The 19,389-nt window shown below is 45.9% G+C and overlaps 1 protein-coding gene across 1 annotated transcript in view; it reads right to left on the reverse strand.

The window, feature by feature from the left end:
* The window catches only part of CMTM4 (CKLF like MARVEL transmembrane domain containing 4), a 36,873-nt gene extending 22,280 nt beyond the window's left edge, over positions 1-14,593 (reverse strand). The window contains exon 1 of the mRNA XM_032121491.1: positions 14,313-14,593. Within this exon, the coding sequence (XP_031977382.1) occupies positions 14,313-14,498 (186 nt within the window). The 5' untranslated portion in view covers positions 14,499-14,593. The remainder of the gene's footprint in view (positions 1-14,312) is intronic.
* Positions 14,594-19,389: the final 4,796 nt, after the last annotated feature.

Here is a 19,389-nt window from a genome sequence, read left to right on the forward strand (position 1 = left end):
TCAGAACACATGAAATGAAAGTGAAATACACAGGGTTGATTCCATAACCCCACAATTTACTCAGAGAGCTTAAAAGTGTTGTCCAAATGCTGCCACAAGAGCCAGAGCAGATTCTCAAAGGCCACGGCTCATCCAGTGATAAGGTTCATTAAAAAAACCCCAACCATGTGTTAACATTCATTTTCCCTGCATTTTTAAATTTATGAAATAAATAATTTATGAGAGTGTGTACATAACTGAGGCAGGGAATTAACACAGAACACCCCTTGACTGGCACAGCCACGAAGCAGAACGAGGTGCCCCAGAGAGTCCCACTGCAAACAACAGCAAAGTCCCTTCCCCAGAGCTTCCTTTGCTCTTCCCCCTGCCACAGCTCACATCCCAGATGAAACTGGTGCCTGGCCTTCCCATGGTGCCTACACACACCCTCCTGGAAGGGGAAGCAAGGATCGAGACCCTCCAGCCCTCCTGGGAAGCCTCCATGCTCCATCCAGGTTTGCACTGCTCTGGGGGACTGGGACACAAAGCTACAGAGAAAAACCCAACTCCCCGGCTGCTAAAGCTCTGCCCTTGCTTGGAACACTCAAAAAACCAGGATCCAGGATCCTGCTTCTGCCTCCCATGACTGCAGTTCCAGGACCAGCTAAAAAGCCCCAGAAAACCAGGGGAACAGCATCTGGCCAACAAAATACACCCTGACATTTGTCCAACATGGGAGGCAACCCCCACTTTCAAATCACACATCTTTTCATAGTTTAGGGTGATGAGATTCGACAAGTTTTTCCACTTTCAAGGCTGGTTTACCGAGGAAAGATGAGAAACTGAATGTGGTGGAAATCTCCTCTTACATGAATTACTGCTCTCTCTCACAAATGACACAGCTACAGCTTTCTCAGGCCGAGGCAAGAGAGAAAGTTTTCTCTGATGGACAGAACAAACCTTTTCACCTTTTTTCTCTGTACCAAGTACTTTGGAGAGTTTTCTATTCCACTCAAACTCTTCAAGCACCCAAAGATTTGTATAGCTCTCTTTTATTACTTACTTTCTCATTTTTAACAGTGGCTTTTGGTTTCTCTTCTACTTCCACTCTTCTTAAAGTAAGTACAGTGAATATTGCATTAAAATGCAGCTTTGTCATGATGGAAACATCTGCTAATTCTGGATGCTCAGGTCCATGCAGAGGTATCCCAGGCTACCTGCAATAACACCTTTTCCTTGCAAGAATCTGATCAACAAAGCAGGCTCAGAAAGAATGAGGTAAGGTCAGGGTAAGCTGAGGAAAGGTCTGGCTTCTGGCTCTGCCAGAGTGTGCAATGCAGCTCCAGTGCTGTGACAGAGCATCCCCTGCCCTCCACCCCCCATCTCCCACCACCACATCACACAGGCAGGAGGAAAAAAGCCCCAAGCAGAGGATTAAGTATGAGATGTACTTCCCAATAATGCCATTTTGTGCTCTTAGCCCTGAATCAACTGGCAAGCTGTCAGCCAGTGTTACTGCCGGGGGTGTGCAGCACCGAGCCCCCAGAGCAGCTCCATGGAGCCACCACGATTTAGGGCCATGGAATTCCTGAGAGAGAGCCTCTACTCTGGGATGCAACATCCTCTTCTCGGAGTTAGCCCCATCAGCCTCCTACCATTACTGTAGTCATCTCAACTTTCCTGCAAATTCCCCTGGAGAAGGGCCCTTAATGAAGAAATCATCTGCCTCGGGGCTATGTAAACGCCTCATATTTACATCACTTTCTTGGCAACACAGGCACATCAGACATAAAACACTGTTATTTCCCCAAAATGGAGAAAATGTGCTGTGACAGGCACCAACGCTGAAAAAGAACTTTTAGGAGGTTGCTAATCGTGTATTTTTCCTGTCAGAATATGTTGTTATATTTTTGAAGAAATTAATCAAAGAACGTTGCATTAAAATAAAAAAAAAAAACACAGTTCTGCAATGAAAACAAAGTAAAAAATGAGCTTTCCTGTTTATCTAAAACATTACCACAGAAAGCTGTATTGTGTGGTTAAATGACATAATTACACATGATTTCCAAAAAACCACAAAATGGTCAGCATTTTTTCTGCCTGAAAAATACCCACAGAACGTTAGTAAGAATGTCACACTAGGAAGACATTTTTACATCCAGACTGTTTAAATTAATGGTACAGCAGAATACACATGCACAAAATAGAGAAGAAATATATTGCTTTTATACCACTTAAAGTATCTGAAGACGTTGAACTTTCCTGCATTAAAATCTAGATTTATTGTTCTCATTTACTTGGCCTGGCAGTCCCAACTTTATGCATGAAACGAAGTGGGTCTCATTCCTTGCAAAGCACATGCATTTCCCACATCTAAAACAGCTGGCACAGATAGGAATATTTGGGATCATACGGCTCAAACACAGTCCTGCTCCTCCAGCAGGAAACCATCTTTTACCCTAAGCAAAAAATGACTGATTTCCCACCTGCTCCTGGTCTGCATCCTCAAGACTACATGAAAAGTGTTATTAACTCTGGTAAGAAGCTGCAAGGGGCCTTAAATCACAAAGGAGCATTAAAAAAAAGATACAAAGTTTAGAAAAACAATACTTACCAGAGAGGGAAGCTTAAGCACCACCAGTGATTCAGCACCCTGGATTTAAGGCACTAAATTGTGCCCTAATGGCACAAATACAATCAAACCAACCCAGAGAAATTCAACCAGGCCTCCCGATTCACCTCTGATCTGGTTTTGGGGGTGATGGTAGAAGTAACAGCAGAAAACGTGAGTTTCAGATCATCATTGCACCTCTACTGTTTTACATGGAGCTGCAAAGGTTTCATTATTTCTTAGTTCACTTTTGGCTGTAATGTGGCAAAACTTCAGTGCATTAAATATTGCAGAATCTTTACTACATCAGCTGATCTTTTGCCACCTCCAGCAGTTCTCTATAATCCTAAGATTCAGCTACTGCTGACTTCCCCTTCTCAATTCAGGCAAGAGACCAATTCTAAATACAGAACATATTGCTGAGGCCTGAAACATTTTCATGGTTTATTAGGAGAATGGGTCATATTTAAGAGTGAGGGTAATCAACACTCAAAACTAACAGCAGAATGATATTTGTTTTGAAACATTTATGACATCAAAACTAATGCTTATTCTAAGAAAAATAATGAACTGGACTGAACTAAGTGAACAGAAGAGATTCTCAACTGGCTAAACAGAAATGCATCAATTTAAAAGTGAACTTAATCATATCTAGAATCTAGAACAAAAAAAAATCTGCAGACATGATATGGTGACTTATTTCCTGCTAACTGCTTTAGTACAGAGTTTTGTTATTGCTTGGATACACTTATACAACAAACATTCTTATCTGCTAGATAAATGCAAAATCAACTCCAGTTCAAGTACCATTAAACGCATAGGAGGTTTTGACAGATAAAACAAACATAGTTCTTCCTAAGAAAACAAAAACAATGAAGCCCCCCCTGAAAAAGTCAGATTTAGATGTATTTTAGGTTTTATCCAACTAGCAGATGAACAAAAGAACCACTGAGCAGAATCCCAAGCCAAGGCACATTGCGAGGAGGTATTTGTTTTAGGCACATGACATTTCCTCACTGAAATCTGAATGAGACTCAAACAAACCTTCCAGATTAGACAAAAATGAATGTAGTGTGCCACCTGTCCCATAAACAAAAGCCCATCAACAGCTTTTTAGCAAGCCCATCCTACAGGAAGGTTCATTTGAAGACCGTACAGAGAGCTATGCTTTAAACAAAGGCAAACAGAATATGCAAAACATAACTAGTTTCTCCCCCCAATTCCTCTCCACAGGAACCTGTGCCTCCCATCCCCAGAAACTACAATTCTTGTGTAGCATAAATCAAAATATTTTCATAAGCAACAGGTCCTTCAAGACAATAATGAACAAAATCCCAACACAAAGTCTCACATTTCTAACTTGCCCATTCATATTCTGCATTAAGCACTTCATTCCTGAACAACCCAGTGAACAACTCATAAATGGAAAGGTTTATTTTGTACCTACAGTACATGAATTGTGCCAATGGCTACAGTGAGTGCCATCAAACAGAAAAACTACGGGAGGGAGATGATTCTTCACCCCTTTTTCACCATATCCTGATACTTGAGGCTTAATTTTCCCATTCATTGGCTCATGCTCATTCTGGCAGCGTCTGCAGGCATCTCTAATTCCCAAGCACCACAAGCTGGTCTGTTTAACGATACTCCCTAGTGCCAGACAGGGCAGGTTCCTCAGAGGGAGCTGCAGCTCACCAAGGTCAGACAGTAAAATTCTCTCAAGAAGCTTCAGTGTCCCCCTGCCTGCCCCAGAGGAGCAGAGAGGGACAGGCCACCAGCCCAGGGAACTCTGCACACAAACCACTGCAGTGCAGCCAGACCTCAGAACAGAGCTCCAGGGTGCTGATAAAAACCATAATTAAAGCACTCACACAATGCTGAGTGGAAATTCTTAAACAGCAGGATTACCCAACTAGGTTTCTTCAAATCCAATTTTATCACAATCTGACCAGCATTTGCATATTATGTTCTTCAACAAGTCAGGCAAAAATAGGTCAAAGAAACCATCGCATTTCTTTGGTGCCACACTGAATGTAATTGTGTACGCACTGAGTCATCTGCATCTTCCTCAACTACTGCCAGCTGCAAGTAGTGGGGGCAGAAGGGAGAATAAAATACTTTCCTATTAGTCCCATTTGCTGCTATACTCCTACTCATGCAGGCTTTACCACAATAAAGCAAAAACTGGCTACAGGTAACAAAATGGAGAATAAATCCACCTTAACTGCTCTATTAGCAAACCTCACTTAATAACCTGAATGTTAGCAACCCTCACTTTCAGGCACCAAAGCACGGTCCTTAAAAATCCTTCCTTAAAAACTACTGCCAACTCCTGTTAATCTTACAGATAATTTAATAGTCAGTGTCACTGAAGTCAGGAGAGTCAGCAGTTTAGTATCAGCATTTATTAGCTGTTAGTAACACCTGTGTGGGATGCTCAGGAGGTACCTCTCAGTACAGCATCCACCTTTCCTCCCCAACCTCCCAGCAAGGGTGAAGTGTCCTCTCCACTCCACTTCCTGGCATTTTCCATTGAGATCAACTGTAAGAATGCAGAGCTTATCATATCTTTGTTATTTAAACAAAATGGGTAGATATAACTGCCCTCGTCTTGGGGCTGCACACACAAAATCTGTATGGTGCACATGCACACAGACACAGTCTGCTGGAATACAGCACATTACTGAGATCGTATTTGCATGATTTTTAAATACAGTAAAAAAAAAAAGCTATTGCTTCACTTATGAGAATTCTCTCTTCAGCTTTTAAAAAAAGAAAAAAATCAACACTTCTGAACTGGCTTCATGTTCCCATCCATGTTCACAGGCCAGCCTGTGCTGGAAACCTGGCTAGTCAAAACAATATTAAAACACAGTACTGTAAATCTGGTAACAAACAGATAATTAATTTATTAGTTTTAAGAAGTAAAGGTATAATAATAAAATTTGTCAAGTATTTGCTTTACACAGCCTCTAGTTTAACTAGCCTGTTTGGCTATTTTAAAAAGTGAAAGTTCTATTTTATCACTATCAGAATCAGTCTGTATCTTTTAAAATCCCATTTAATCCCAATTATGAGTAAACATCAAACATCCCACAGATACTAAAACAAGAAAGGAATTTTAATGAGAAAACAGTCAAGAACTTAAAGTAGTCCTACAGAATCCATTGAAGTTTTTTGGGTTTGTTTTTGTTTAAAGGAAATGGTGCAATATGTCCTTGCAATCCCAACGTTCCCAAGACTGTAACCCGAAGGCCCCCTTAGATGCCATGCCTTAAAAGGCAAAAAGAGTCTAGACATCCTGGTGAAAGAGAACATTAAAACAAGAGCTGGAGGCCAGGAGATGCAGAGCACTGGCAGCTGCCCTGGGGAACGCGGGGCAGCTCCGCGCTGCTCAGCCCGGCTGACACCAGGGATGCGGGAGGAACTCTGCCAACGCCGCAGAGAGCCCCCAGATGCCATTGCACAACTGCAAACGCAGCCCCTGGGGTTTTATAACGGGAGAGCAGCTGTGCCCCAGCCTGCAGCAGCCTGGGCTGCACCCTGCACAGGGCTGCGAGCAGCGCAGAGCCCCTGCAGCGCTGCCCTCAGCTCCCGGCACCATCCTGCACGCCAGGGGCTGCAGCACACCCCCAAAGTAAAATGTTACTCAGCACATCAGCGTCTCAAATTTAAATATCACTATATTTTATAAAAGGTTTCATCTACATCAGATAAAAAGTCTCTAAGCATTAAATGCAACAATTAGTTTCTTTAAGAAGAGAGTATGATCAAACAACTAATTAATCTACTCACACCATTCAAGTGGCAGTATCAGTTTCTAGCATGAAAATAATTTCCTGAGAGAGAAGTTACTACAGATTGTTAGGAGACCTTAAGCATTTAATAATATTCACAACCATGCTCGTTGCTTCCTTGCCATGAGCATTTCAGTTTAAAAATGTACAAAAGTACAGAAAATTCCTAATATGGAAATGGTTGTACTCGATTCATAAAATAATTTGGAAAAAGATTGCCAGACCTGTTTTGAGTAGTGCTGGATCTCTGGCAGATTTACAGCATTTGAAAATACCTCGGGTTAGCTTCAGTGAAAGTCACAGCAGAAGCAGCACCTTGTGCAACTCAGACACAGCACAGGATGTGTTCCTACTCGCTGGCACTGGCTGCTGGGCTTTCAGGCTATCCTAAATGAAGCAAACAATCCCAACCAGTTCAGCTCACTTGCAGCCTGAACACTTTGAGAATGTACATATGAGCTAAAGAAAATTTAAAGACGTGTCAAGCATCACCACCTGAATATCAAGTCACACATGAAAAGAAGTTTAACTGGATGCTGGAACACTTGTCTGGGTAAAAACACATCATATTCTTCCACAAGCTAAGGCATTAAACACCACAGCCTTAATTACAGTTCACTAAATACCACAGTCAGGAATCTGATACTCTGAGTTACAGTTCCCAGTTTAATTTGCACACAGTGAGACTAAACATCAGAGGATACTCTGCTCACCTGAACCCACACTGAGGACTGTGAGTGCCCTCTCACTTTGGGTGAGAGCTACACCAGCTCTAGGACCTCTCTGCCCATTGTCAGGAATATTTCTGACCCATCTTTTCTCTACTCATGGTTGTATGTTCTTTCCCCCTATTCTACATCAGGTTGGTGTTACCAGCTTCTGCTTCCCTCCTCCCATATCTGAAGCTGATGGTACAAGTTCCAGAGAAACCTAAACATTACTTCCATGTTTTGGAAGCAACTGCACAAACCATCTGAGAATTAGGTGACTTTTCTTTCTTTAAATAAGAATGTATTTTTTTATTGCAGCTCTAGTAAGTGGTGGCTTCAGCACTACAGAACAACAGCAGCTGACCCATTGTTAAGATGTCTCTTCATTGTGCATTTAGTTTTCTTTGTACGCAAAGTTTCAGTACAAAATTATTTGCTGAGGTTCAGAAGCAAGGCAGATTTTGATGAAATGCAATTTTGAGCACAGGATGATGATGGCTACTGAAAAGTGTGCAAGTTGATTTGACAAAACAATGCACTAACTCCCACCAGAACTAACGGATTCCTCCTGTACTGATTATGTTGCAAGAAAAACACAAGCTCTTAAATTTCTAGTCCTCATCTTCTTATCTCAAGATGATAATTAAATCACTAGGGAGTCTCATCAACAAGAACATTACTAGAAAAATTACAAGAAATAAAGGTAGCTTTCCAATTATTAATACCATGAGAACTACATTAGTGTAGTGCATCTATTAGTATTGTACTGGTTCATAATGGAAGGGAAAAAAATACAGCATGCTTGGCACAGACATTATAGGAATTTCTTCTGAAATCAGAATTTAAAAACTATCCACCATCTTAAGAGAGAAAATATTAACAGGCATTTGGAGTTTACTGTAGGATCAGTAGGATATGATCCCATGGCCAGATGGTAGTTAAGAGACACCATGAAAGAAACCAAAACCTCTCCACCTTTCTGTGGGAAGACAGCCACAGTCATTTCTTTAGTTGTACACAGAAACAATAAAAAGCAAAGCTAAATAGAGGTATCTCATTATTCTTCCACAGTAAATGTTAGGATAAAAATATCACCACACAGCAATGCAGACCCACAACCTTTAAAGAGAAATCTTTTTGAAGAAAAATCAAGAGTTTCAGAGGCACTGAAGAGACACCTGAAGAGGATTTCTAAGCATATTTGTGCACTACAAATTTGATCCTCTTGATATGATATTACAACAGCCTTTTTCTAAGACCAAATGCCAAAGATCACTGATACCTGCTGGGATACTCAACATCTTCTGAACAAGCAGCTACAAATGCCACTGAAAATCAGAATTCAGCACATGACACAAAAAATCACACTGATTTCTCACAGTAACACACATTCGTTGTTTGGAGACTATAAGAGAACAAGAGGTGGACGATGCAGTTCATCACAGAATGACTATAAATTGCCAATGTGACCCCAGGATGAAAGAGAAGTGGCTGGAAAAGTGGCATTGTACAGAGTGGTGGCACACAGCCCAAAGGTCACCCCTGCTCAGGCTGTGGCTACTGAGAGCCCACCCCCTCTGGCACACAGGGCACGGGAGGGCAGCTGGACGGCCCCAGAGCAGAGAGCCCCTTGTCCAGGCCAGCCCAAACCAGCCTTCCTGCATCGTGCAGCAAGAACAGGGCTGGCTGAGGGCAGGAGGGGTAAGGAGGAGTTATGGCAAGTGGCAATGTTCACTCAGGAACAAAGAGCTATAAATTGCTCAAACTAAATCCAGAGTGAAAAGAAGGAAGGATTCTATCCCTCCGGAGTGCAGAACAAATGAATAGAATTAAACCTTAAGGTGAAACCATCACCTATGAATAAAAAAGGCAAGTCCAGGGCTGCCTGGGATCCCAAGTTCCCTCTGAGGCTAGGGTGCCTCCTGCAATGCTCTGCTCTTCAGCAAGAGCACCAAGTGCTTCCCACCAGGACCAATGGCCTGACTGCTGTGACTGAGCACTGACTGTGCTCAGAACATCACCCACTGCCCTCTACTAACTCTCTGCAACTGATAATACCCCATGGACAGAAACCCAAACTTCACAACGACAATGCAAAAGCATTAGAGTAATCTCCAAAGCAGTAATCTCCCTTTCCTCACACTGATCCAGTGGCCTGCTGGTAACTTCTCTTGACTTACAGAGGGCAGCTGCCTGTGAAGCACCCAGCTCCCTGCTCCAGCCACCCACTCCCAGTCAGGAATCACACCCAGGGGCAAAGGAGCAGGTGAGTCAGACATGCCCTGAGATGTGACACATCACACACAGGTGGGAGGGAGGCTGGGGGCTCCATCTAATCCTCCCCTCCAGCTGAGACGCTGAGCTCAAGGCACCAGAAGGCAGCAATAACTAAATATGAGATTACTGAACACCTCAGAATAGCTTTCAACCAGATTCTAATAGTCAGCAATTAGCTTATTCCTTGGAACATAAATGTTATTACTCTAATTTTCTAATATAATTAACAATGAGAATTCTCAATAGTCTTATTACCCATGTAGGCATGTATTCCTGGCTTTTGAATTTTGTTTTCTTCATTGCAGCAGAACCTGACAGCAGAGTTTCACTGTAGCCCTGGCCTCAGCAACCCATTTCTGAATCTGCAAATGTATCATGACAGTAAGCCACAAAACAACTTTTTTTCAATGTTCAGCTACTTTCCACCAATGAAGATGGAACTTTTTATTCCGAAAATTGTGAACATCTGAACTGCTATTCCCACCAGATTTCATTTAGCTCAAAATGCTGCCTCCCCTGACAGGCCATATCAAATGCTATAGACAAGAAGACGAGAGCAAGTCGGGAGTGATACTTCCCAGTGCACTCATCAGCATCTTGCAGCTCAGAGACCTCCCAAGCAGAAGTATTATCTTCTTTAAAAGGAATCTCTGATGGATTTTTGTAGCATTTGGAAGAAACACATGAGGAGAAGAAAGTCTAGGGCTGTCTGAGCCACAGAAGCCATCACCAACCACCACAAATGCCATCCACCCTCTCTCAGCCAGCACATGCTAAGGGGCTTCTGCCTCTTGCTGCTTCTACCAGAAGGTTGCTCTGTGATCCCACTGCTCCAGTTCAACCATTCCTAACTGCTGCCAGTGTCACAAGAACTGACCAGGCATGATTTTCCACACCAACTGGCCCAGCTGTTAAAGGTGATACATGCTACTTTAAAGCAAGTGCCTGTGCAAACCTGGCAGGATTCTGGTGAGAACCAACAGGGTTCCCAACTAGATCCTGCCTGGTTTTCCTTTCCTTAAAGCCTGATGAACAGCCCACCTGGAGCTACACTCCCAGAAAAACTGAGCAGCAGACAAAGGGCAGCCACGCCTGGCCATGGGAATTTCAGTAGGAAATATGTCTATGCCCAGCTTTAATGACAGTATGATCCTTGGAGGTGCAGAATTACAGTAATCAAGGAAAAGTAATAATAATAATGTATTTTGAAAAGCTGAAGAGAAAACTTAAACGAAGAGGGGGAAAAAAAGCAGACAGTCTCATCTAAAATGAAACTATTTCCAGCAAAGAAGTCGTACCTGCTAACCAGCCCATCTCCTTTGGATGACAGAATGGGCCCCTCCTGACTCCTCACACAGTAAACACCTTTCTTCAGCAAGCACACTCAGGAAAATGAGAAACTGTCCTTCAGAAATTCAAGGGAATGGGGAGAAAGTACTGAAATAAAACAAATCATTTGAGGACATCCACAGCAAAGTTTTCCAGTGATATCCATTTCATTATTGTACAGTAGTCTCAATGGAAAGTATTAAAGCCCTCAAAAGCATGAGAAGCAAGTTCATGCCAGAAAGTAATGAGAATAAACTCTAAAGAGCATTCCTGCTCTGCTCTCCAAGGACAGCCACTTCTCTCTCACACCTTCCATGAGAAAAGGTACTGCTCCATTTAAATGCTAGAAAGTCAGCTGAGACAACTTCTCCAAAGCAAAAACATTTCTTTGGTTAGCACACAAGTGTACTGGCTTCTCCCTGACTTCCCTTTCGAGTTCAAAGTCTCATTAGAACAAAACCAAAAGGCACAAACCAAACATGAAAACTCCAAGCTACCTTAAGTCCTCCCCCCTCCCATTTCCCTTTGTGTGTCACTTCCCACCTGCCTGGTGACACCCTCAGGTGTCTCAGCTGCCCCAGCAGCCCTGAACGCTCCTTTTCTGATGTGGTCCAGCACTCCCCACCTTCCTCCAAGCTGCTGCTGAAAAGAGGCTACAGCTGCATCCCCAGTACAGCAGATGTTCCCTCACAGATCCCAACAAACACACACAACTATTTCAACAGAACACTGAGACACAAGCACAAGACTCCTTTCAGAAAAGCTCACCTGCCTAACAATAACATCGCCAAAACCAGGCAAATCGGTTCAATGCCAAGCTGTTCCACATGGGCCCTTCCCCTTATTCCCTCACTGCTCCTCACGCTGCCATCACTGACCACTGGCAGGCAGATCCAAGGACTAGGAGCTCTTCAGCTTGGTCATAAAGAGGAGCTGCAAGCCTTAAATTGTACAGTTTTCTGGTCTGCAACCAAATCTAAACTTAGCAAACACCAAAACAAGGCTCAGAAGTAAGCTGCACAATACTATACATGAAACATCACCATAACCCATTATGTTGGTGTCCCTTCAGAGGACACTTTGAGGCATATCCTCTTGAAATATAAATAAGTTAAAACTACTGTCCCCTCTAGCAGCAAATAAATTACTCCATATGCCTACAACGTCATAGAATGGTTTCCCTCTTGCAACAACCCCTTTATTTGAATCCATAAAGATAAATCCACAACAAATTACAGAGCCCTACACCTATTTTAAGTGATGTGGGGTTTTCCCCATTCCCTGTTCCTTCTGCTTTTGACAGTCAAAAATGGGCATTTGGAAGCAGGGCCATCCAAGCCACAAAGTGCAGCAGTTTTCCTTCCCACAGCACCACGGGCCAGTTTGTGGGAAGCTCTTCAACCAAAGATTAGAACAAGCAGCAATGTTTGCCGTGAGCTGACATCTTGCCTGCCAATCACAAATGTATTTTAAGACAAGTCCTGATGCTAAATAAAGCACATACATTGTAATCTTTCCTGTAACATTCTTTTTACTAGAAGACATTTAGAGACTTTTATCATAACCAGTACTTGCCTTTTTCCTTTTTGTAATGTTTTTTTTGTGTGCCAGGAGTTCCTTCTTGTTTTTAAGAGATAGAGTTCTACACTACAGACTTGGTAACGTTTCAGTTCCTACAATATTTTTGTAAAGGTATTATTGAATATTGTAATTGAAATAATTATACTTGGCAAATAAGCAACCTAAGTACACAGTGGAATGTGCTCTCTCTTCTTTCTTTTCCAACACTGCTCAGTTTTCCATTGGTTTGCAAATGTCAGTAGTCTGCTATTCCATTACCATGAATGAGATGGAGGTTTTTTGAGTACAACTAACCAGGCTGAGGTGGTGCACAGCCTTCCACCCTACACTAGCTAATTTAATCTCTCCTTAACTGCTGCCCCTCTGGATTCATACACTCCTAGGAACCACATGCAATAGCTCAGATCATTCTTACGAAAGGACACGAAACACGGCTCAGTTCCTCTCAAGACACTCTGCACATGTAAATCTTCCCAACGATGTACTGGGAGCAGCAGTGTCTTTGTCCAGAGACAAGGAAACCTCTCTAACTCCAGCAGAGTGTGGTTTTCCCCCATCTTTCTTTACACGACTTAGAAACTTACGAGGTGTACTCCATGTATCTCTGGAATTTGTTCCAAGCAAGTCAGATTTAATAACAGAAGATTCAGTTACGATCAGTAATTACTCATTTTAATGACAAGTTTTTAACATGACTTGCCACAGTTATTAGTGTACTGCAGAAAGGATCTGCAGTAGGAACTGAAACAAAAATCCCGAGGGCGGATTATTTCAGTGTATCAGGCAGTACCACCCCAGGACTTCCACCACACGGACAGTTTTAAACAGCTCGAAGACAGGTAGATGTTGCACAGTGATGACAGATCCTTTGGCTCCAGTCCTGAACACACACAATGCAAACACTCTGGTCCCTGTTGTGTGACTGCTGAGCTAACATGCTCACTGCTACCACTTGCAGAGCACAGATCCTACCCTACACTGAGCAGATGAGAAGAAAACAAATCACACTTCCAAACCCTAGATTTTACTGGGCATTCATAAAAAATGGTCACACATTCATCACAACAGTCCTCTATAAGCTTGTGTGCAGCTAAAACTAGGATACTTCCAATGTGTTTTTCATGAAACCTGTATGTGCAAGTTTTGCCTTGTAGTAACCAGCAGTGGTTTTAAATGCTGAAGTTATATATATGAAATATTTAAATGTTTCTGGCATCACACTTCTCAAAGAACTCGTCTATTTTAAATTACAAGAATTTGCAGTACCCTGTAAGAAATTACTTAAAAATCTATTTCAAGGTGATTGCCATTTTCATAAAACACCTCTTTTCCTAATATCCTGAAAAACACATTTGTTGATTTGAAATATATATATATATATATATAAAAAATAGTGACTTGGAAAGCAGATCAGATGAAGGCAAACATCAGCACTAGCACCACAGAAACTGCTGAAATGCTTTGGTGTTTATTACGTGCTTCACTGCAGGGGTGGTCCAAGCCTTGCATGGGCTCCATCAAACTGAACGGGTCAGGTGTCCAAAGTACACGAATGAGCACAGCTCACGTTTAATTACACAATACAAAACCTCACGTTTGGTGTTTGGGGGTTTTTTAAGGGCTTTTTCCTTTTATTCCGTGCATTTAAGAGCGCTTCAGCCCGCTGACCGCACGCAGGCGAGCGAGGACTCTGCGAGCTCCGGGCGGATCCCGGGCCCGCCGCGCTCCGCACCCGGCACCGGGCGGGTCCCACCCGGGCACCCGCGGAGCCCGGCACGGCCGGGAGGCGCCCCCGGGCACCGCGACGCCCCTGCACAGGGTCAGAACGAGCGGTACTGCTGCCGAGAAGCTGCCTGCTGTGATGTCTCGGCCCTGCAGCCGTGGTTTGTTCGGCACGCCGGTGACCCGCGGGCACACGGCCGAGGTGAAACGCGCTCCTGCGGCCCCCGGCAGCGCCGCACGGGCCCGACCGGCCCCGCTGCCGGCAGCCACCCGGCTCGCACCCCCGCTCCCCGCCGCGGTACTCACCACCTCGGCCAGCTTCAGCCTGCCCAAGGTGCCCCGCAGGTAGTCCAGGTCGCAGCGCAAGCCGCCCAGCCCGCGGCGCTGGCTGACGGGCTCCGTGGTGGGCTGGTAGGGGCTGCTGGCCGCCGAGATCATGGAGGCGCTGGACGCCTCGCCGTCGAAGCCCTCCAGGTCATCGCCGTTCCTCATGGTGCCGGTGCCGCCGGGGGGTGGCCGCGGGCTCCGGCCCGAGCGCCGCGCTCAGCTAAGGCAGCGAGGACTGCATGGCCGCCCCACGCCCGCCTCAGGCGGAGCGGCGCGGGGAGCGCCCGGGCAGCATCGCGCGGAGCGGGGCCGCGCTGCGGTGCGGAGAGGCGCGGAGCAGAGCGGTGCCCCGGTGCGGATAGGCACGGAGCGGCGCGGAGCGGTGCCCCGATGCGGTGCGGAGCGGCGCGGAGCGCTGCCGCGCTGTCCCGGTGCGGAGCCGTGCCCCGGCCGAGGGCGCGCAGCCCTGAGCGCCGCACCCCGCCCCGCCGCTCGGGGGCGCGCTCCGGGCTCCGCTGCCCCGGGTCTGATCCCGATGCCGGTCCCGATCCCAGTTCTGAACCCGATCCCGGTCCTGGTCCCGGTCCCGGCAGAGCAGCCCAGCTCCGAGCGGCGACGCCGCAGCCGCTCCTCCCCCTGCGCGGAGCGGAAAGGGCGGGCAGAGCCCGCCCCGGAGGGCGCGCAGCCGGGCGGTGCCTGCGCCGCGCCCGCCCCGCGGGGAGGGCCGCGCACCTGCCCCGGGCTCCGCGCCCGGCCCGGCCCGGGCCGGTCTCGCTGCTCGCGGTTCTCCATCCGCGCCGAGGTGCGCCCACAGCCCCGAGCTCGGCACCACGCTCCGGAACCGCCCCGGGCTCACGGCCGAGCCCCTGCGCTGACACTGCGCCCCAGCGGCTCCGGCAGCGGAAACCCCCGGGCTGTTCTTCCACGAGTGTGGTGTTTCGAAACAGTGACGTTTTCCAAGGTAGTCTTGGCTGGCTGTGAATCAGGTTCTGGAGGTACTTTTCCTTTTGCTGTGTCACGACAAATAAGGACAAATTACAACTTAACCTGGCAAATCCAGGTTCCCCCTGGATAACTGCAGCGAAGTTATTTTTTTTAACACAGCCAGACTGCTGTGTACCACGGTGAAGTCCAAGTGTTCCGTATTGCATCCTGTGATCTGCCATCGTTTCAGCCAGGCTCTGACAGACCCGTGCTCCTCCTCTTATCACTGACAGCCTACACTGTCACCTCTTCCACATGACGGGACTTTAACACATTAACTCTTCTAGCATCTTCCTCTGGCCTCCCAGAGTCTGACTTCCTGCTACGGTTCTTCTGTTTTCCATGAACATTGGATTATCCACCTTGGGATTTCCTCTCAGTTACCTGAGTGTTTTACTTCATGTCTCCCTTTCAGTTCACTTGAAACTCCTTTAATCCTTCTTTTCATGGGTTCTGCCCTTTACATGTGATTTTTAATGTCAAGATATTCTTTCATTTGGCCTCTGAATTAACATCCCCAAAGAAGGAGGGGCAGGGAGACAGCCTCGGAGAGAGAACCAGGGAAAGAGTCGGGGGGTTTTCACCACTGACAGTCATGGCTTGGTGAACTGGAGGCACAGCTGACTGTGCAAAGTCCTTCCACAGCTTCTGTGCTACACCCTGGGCCTGGGAGAGGCCAATATTCTCAAGCAAAGTGAAGAGTTGGGGGGGGTGTAAAAGTCATTGCCCTTTGGTGAAGAGTGAGTGGCAGGGAAAGAAAAAAAAAAGGAAACATGAGCAAAGCATGGAGGAGGGTAACTTCTGCTTGGGTCACATGAACCTGGCCTAACAACATGAAATCATGTAAGTGTAAGGGGGAAATCATGCTATGGCACAGGGCTGGACTAATAGGTGTTTACAGTCTCTTATTTCAGTTCTTGTATAACTCTGGGGAAATCAGAATGCTCACAAAGCTCTTTTTCTTGCAGGAAGTAGTATAAGTATGTGGTTGTCACTTAGGAGAGTGTCTCTGGATTGTAACTTAATGCTCCGTGGCTGTTTCAGGAACACAGGTTATGCATATTTACCTGCACAGACATTTAGCCTTTATTTTGAAGGACTGCTGTGGCAGTTCTAGAAAACTACCCTGATCAAAACAAGGAAAACATTTTTGAAACATCCAGTGACTATTAATTTGGTCAACCTTTTGCAGTTCTAACCAAAACATATCAGTGTGTTGAAAGAGAATCAAAAGGTGGTGTTGAAGAAGGACAAAGGGGAAAGATGGTTGAGTGGTTTAGCAAAGGTGAGGTGGTAGGAGATCTTTATTCTGGCTGTTTGCTTAGTGCCTCCTGCACACCCTTCTGCAAACTTCTTAATAACTTCCTTTTCCCATGGAGAGGAGGACATGAAGTGTAAATGTATTTAAATCATGGGAGCAGTTTGGGGGTGCTGGGAGGTGTGGCCACACCAAACCCCTCTGGTTTTGGGCAGCCAATTCCCAGGGTAGGGAGAGCACAGCGAGTGAGCTCTGCTCCAGCAGGGTGTTCCTGGAGCAAGAGGGAGGCCTGGTGCCAGTGTGTGCTGAGTGTCCCAGGGTGTGCTGAGTGTCCCAGGGCAGCTCCTGAGTGTCCCAGGGCAGCTCCTGAGTGTCCCAGGGTGTGCTGAGTGTCCCAGGGTGTGCTGAGTGTCCCAGGGCAGCTCCTGAGTGTCCCAGGGTGTGCTGAGTGTCCCAGGGCAGCTCCTGAGTGTCCCAGCTCCTGAGCTCCTAGCTCCAAGGGCCCAGCCCTGCCAGGAGGGCCCAGGCTGTGCCGGGGATCCCTGGCGTGCTCCTGGATGGGTGGGTGGGTGGGCTGGACTGACTTGGCAAGGCCTGCTGAGGCTGCTGCCAACATTTAACAAAGGAATCCTTTACACACATTCTTGCCTGATACGGCACCTTTTCAGCTCTGCAGCACTGGAAGGGAAAAAATGTCTACGTTTAATATGTAAATAAAAGTACTGATCCAGGAAAAAGGTCACTGCATTCATCCCAGGCAGATCAGATCGCTCTCAGATAACTTTGGCTTTACGAGTTTCCAAGCTTTCCGAGCACAGCCTGCCATTCCATTGTGTGCCTGCTCACAGAGACCAGGAAAATGGGGAACTGGGTCAATGATCAGCACTCAAGACACCACCAGAGTATCGAGCTAATCAGATCAGGGAATTCATCAGGGAGTTCTTCACATCCAGCTAAAACACGACTGAGGAGTGAGAACAAGGAAGAAACAGCACTGAGCGGAAAACCAAGTATGTAATTAAATGATCTGTTTGTTACAGAACAGTTAGGTCAGCTTTGACAGAATAAAAAACTCCCCATCAGAAAGAATCTCCGGGACACTGGTCATAAATTAAAACCAGCTGGTGAGTTAGGTGTAAAAAGCAGTTGAAAGAGAATCTTAAATATTCTCAGTGAACAAACTGAACAAAGAGACCCTCACCTCTCAACCTTCATCTCAGCTATTCCTACAATCTCTCATAAACTTGTGAACCAATTGTGGGCTTTTTCATTAATCACATTTAAGTGCTATTTCCAAGATTAAAGCCTGTGACTCTACTCCAGCAGAATAGGAGTATCAACTTAAAACCAGATTTTTAAAGCTGCATTTATGTAGTTTTAACACACTTAAAAGTATTTTAATGCTTATACATAAAATTTTGTAGATCTGAATGGTGCTTATTAGGAATGGTGCTTTAATGCAGTTAAGAGTGTAAAAGGCATTAGAATCCTAACAGGAAAGTCACATGTGTGCGAGTACCTGAAAAAAGCTGAGAGGTTCTTTAAGAAAAGGCTCCGGTATTTCCACATGACCTACCGAAGGGAAGGAGCACTGGTATGCTGCCAAATTCCAGGAGAGCTGAGCAGTGATTAGAGTTTAACTTTGGCATCAGACAGGAGGCTTTTTTCCCCTTGAAATTCTCAATGTAAAAAATGCTGAAGCTTTTTCTCAGCTTTTCAGCTGGGGGAAAAGAAAAAAATCAAGCCCCACCCTCGAAACCTAATAAAGGACTTGCTTTAGGAAAACATCTGGCAGCCTTGAGTGCCTTAGTGCAGGGAATTGTGCGTTTTCCTCGTGTGGGAGTGTGGTGTGCACACTGGTTCTGAAGCCATCAGCAGCATGGGAGGTGGGCAAATCATTTTGCTGAGTCAGAAGTAGGAATTAATACAAGAAGAGTAAATTGCAAGTTCTGACACGGACTTTAAGCAGAAGGAAAACTGTATGGGATGGTGGGGAGTCATGAGGTCACATCTCTGTGTTGCCTCTGAACAGTGTGACAATTCCATGCCACCACATCCAGCCAAGCTGGGCATTGCAGCATGCCAGTGTGACACCACTGGGAAAGGCACCTCAGGAACAGTGATGAGACCTGGATTCCTCAGCTGGGAGCCAAAGCCCAGCCCTACCAACTGAGGAAAGGGGTCAAAGCCCAGCCCTACCAACTGAGCAGAGCCCAGAGAGAAGCAGAGAGAAGAACAGAAAGAAGCTGAGGTGAAGGGCAGCCTCTAAGGGCTTCTTGCACTGAATATCCAGGCGAGTTCCACTGGCTCAGAGCACCGTGCCTGTTTGGCCAGGGTCCCTTGGGCACACACCACACCTCAGTGAGGGACTCCTGGGCTTTTTGTCTGGTTAAAAAAGTGCAGCTTCAGTAGCCAAAAGTGGCAGTGAGTCCTAGTCCTCTCCTCAGCTACAACATCGGCCCGTGCACACTTTCAACACCTCCACCTGGATTCCAGCCCTGAGGCCTTGGAAAATAAACAGAGCAGCCCTGGAGCCCCCCAGGCCTCACCCACTGGTGACAATCCCCAGCCTGAGCACCAGGGGTGCCACCAGCTCTCACAGCTGGGACCAGAGGCAGCAGCAGCTGAAGTCCCCACAGGACCTGTGCCAAGGAGCTCTACAGGATTAAGGGGACAGGTAAAAGTGTCACTCCTGGAATTTCACCATCACTATCAGGAAACTGAGTTTTCCTTTCAAAAACAAACCGAAAAGAAAAAAATCCCACCCCCCCAAACCAAAACCAAGAAAGGCAACGCTGCCAAACGAATCAGTCA

The sequence above is a fragment of the Corvus moneduloides genome, chromosome 12 (assembly GCF_009650955.1).
Source record: "Corvus moneduloides isolate bCorMon1 chromosome 12, bCorMon1.pri, whole genome shotgun sequence".
NCBI lineage: Eukaryota > Metazoa > Chordata > Aves > Passeriformes > Corvidae > Corvus > Corvus moneduloides.